This window comes from Teleopsis dalmanni, chromosome 2 (assembly GCF_002237135.1).
Source record: "Teleopsis dalmanni isolate 2A chromosome 2, ASM223713v2, whole genome shotgun sequence".
In the NCBI taxonomy this organism is placed as follows: Eukaryota; Metazoa; Arthropoda; class Insecta; order Diptera; family Diopsidae; genus Teleopsis; species Teleopsis dalmanni.
The window spans coordinates 29804228-29805467 of record NC_051847.1 but is presented as its reverse complement, the minus strand read 5'-3'; the positions used below and the strand labels follow the sequence as shown (position 1 = coordinate 29805467).

General features: G+C 31.5%; 1 protein-coding gene across 1 annotated transcript in view; it reads right to left on the bottom strand.

Annotated features, from left to right (window-relative positions):
• LOC119674213 (probable cytochrome P450 6a13) overlaps positions 1–931 on the bottom strand; it is a 17533-nt gene extending 16602 nt beyond the window's left edge. Inside the window, exons 1-2 of the mRNA XM_038085339.1 lie at positions 715–931; positions 9–658 (exon numbers count right to left, since the gene is read on the bottom strand). Coding sequence (XP_037941267.1) covers positions 9–658; positions 715–931 — 867 coding nt within the window. The remainder of the gene's footprint in view (positions 1–8; positions 659–714) is intronic.
• Positions 932–1240: the final 309 nt, after the last annotated feature.

Sequence of the window (1240 nt, the reverse complement as noted above, 5' to 3'; positions counted from 1 at the left end):
TTTAAAACCAGTTCCACAGCATCTGTGATGAGAGAGAATATATCTAGTAAATTTTGTAGAGTGTCTACTCCTAGTATTTCCATTTCTTTGACGCTTGTTGTCGTTACTATAGAAGCTAATGGTACTTCAGATATTGAATTTGATTTACTCTTCAGTTTTTCTTTCTTCTTATCCAAGCCATGTATATAGAATTGTAGTTTCTCGTTTATAAGGTCGTATTTTGATTTAAGTATGAATAATAGATTGTAGAATTGAAACTCCTTAAAAGTTAGCAGCATGATTGGTGCAAAACAAATGAACCAGTAGCAGGACGAATTGAAACCTAAATCTGGTATTGGTTGTATAACAACGCAGTTAACCATAGATAATGTCGTCGGTACCAGAAACAGTAATGTGAATTCAATTAATAATCGCCGACGTAACTGTTTATAATCTATTTGCACATTCATATACACCTTCAGATATTGATCTATTTTGTAAATTAAATTGCATAATTTTAGCATATTCGGTAGATGAAGCCATGATGTTAACACTGCTAAGCCGCCTAATAGAAAAAGTGAACCAATTTGTGCCCAACTTGTGATGAATGGAATTTCTGATTGTATGTGTCCCCAGTGATTTGTGATGCTCATCTGATGTACGGCATAACTGAAACCAACTTTAAAGTTTGCGATTTAATTGCTTATTTTTTAAAATTAATTTGCATCTATTTACCAATATAGATAATGGCACTAATCACAGTCCAAGTAGCAGAGCATATATCCAATTTTAGTCTTCCATATTTACTATGTAAATTTTCACCATTTTTTAGGTCGATGGGCGCGAAACCGAAAAGTTTGAAAATACACAAAAATGGATACAAAACATAACCGAATTCATTACTCGGAAAACCTTTCGACCAACATTCCTTCAATACCAATAGCTGTGGCATTTTTATATTTTCCATAAATATTTTAATAACTTTTTACACCTCTTTGACGTTATCACCTCGGGGAACAATTAAATACTAATTTTGTTATCATTTTTGCTTATGGCTTAATTGTATTGTAATGTAATTACTTTATTAAGAATTGTGTTCTGCAAGGACATGCGTGGTTCAATACAAAATTACAGGGTGCTTTTAGTTTGCATATAAGTATAGTAATTGAGTAAACGTTTAAAATGTGAAGTTCTTTCATTTTATATATGTGTATATATATACATATATTTTTCTTTTACGAGGATGTGGTGGAATGCTTTA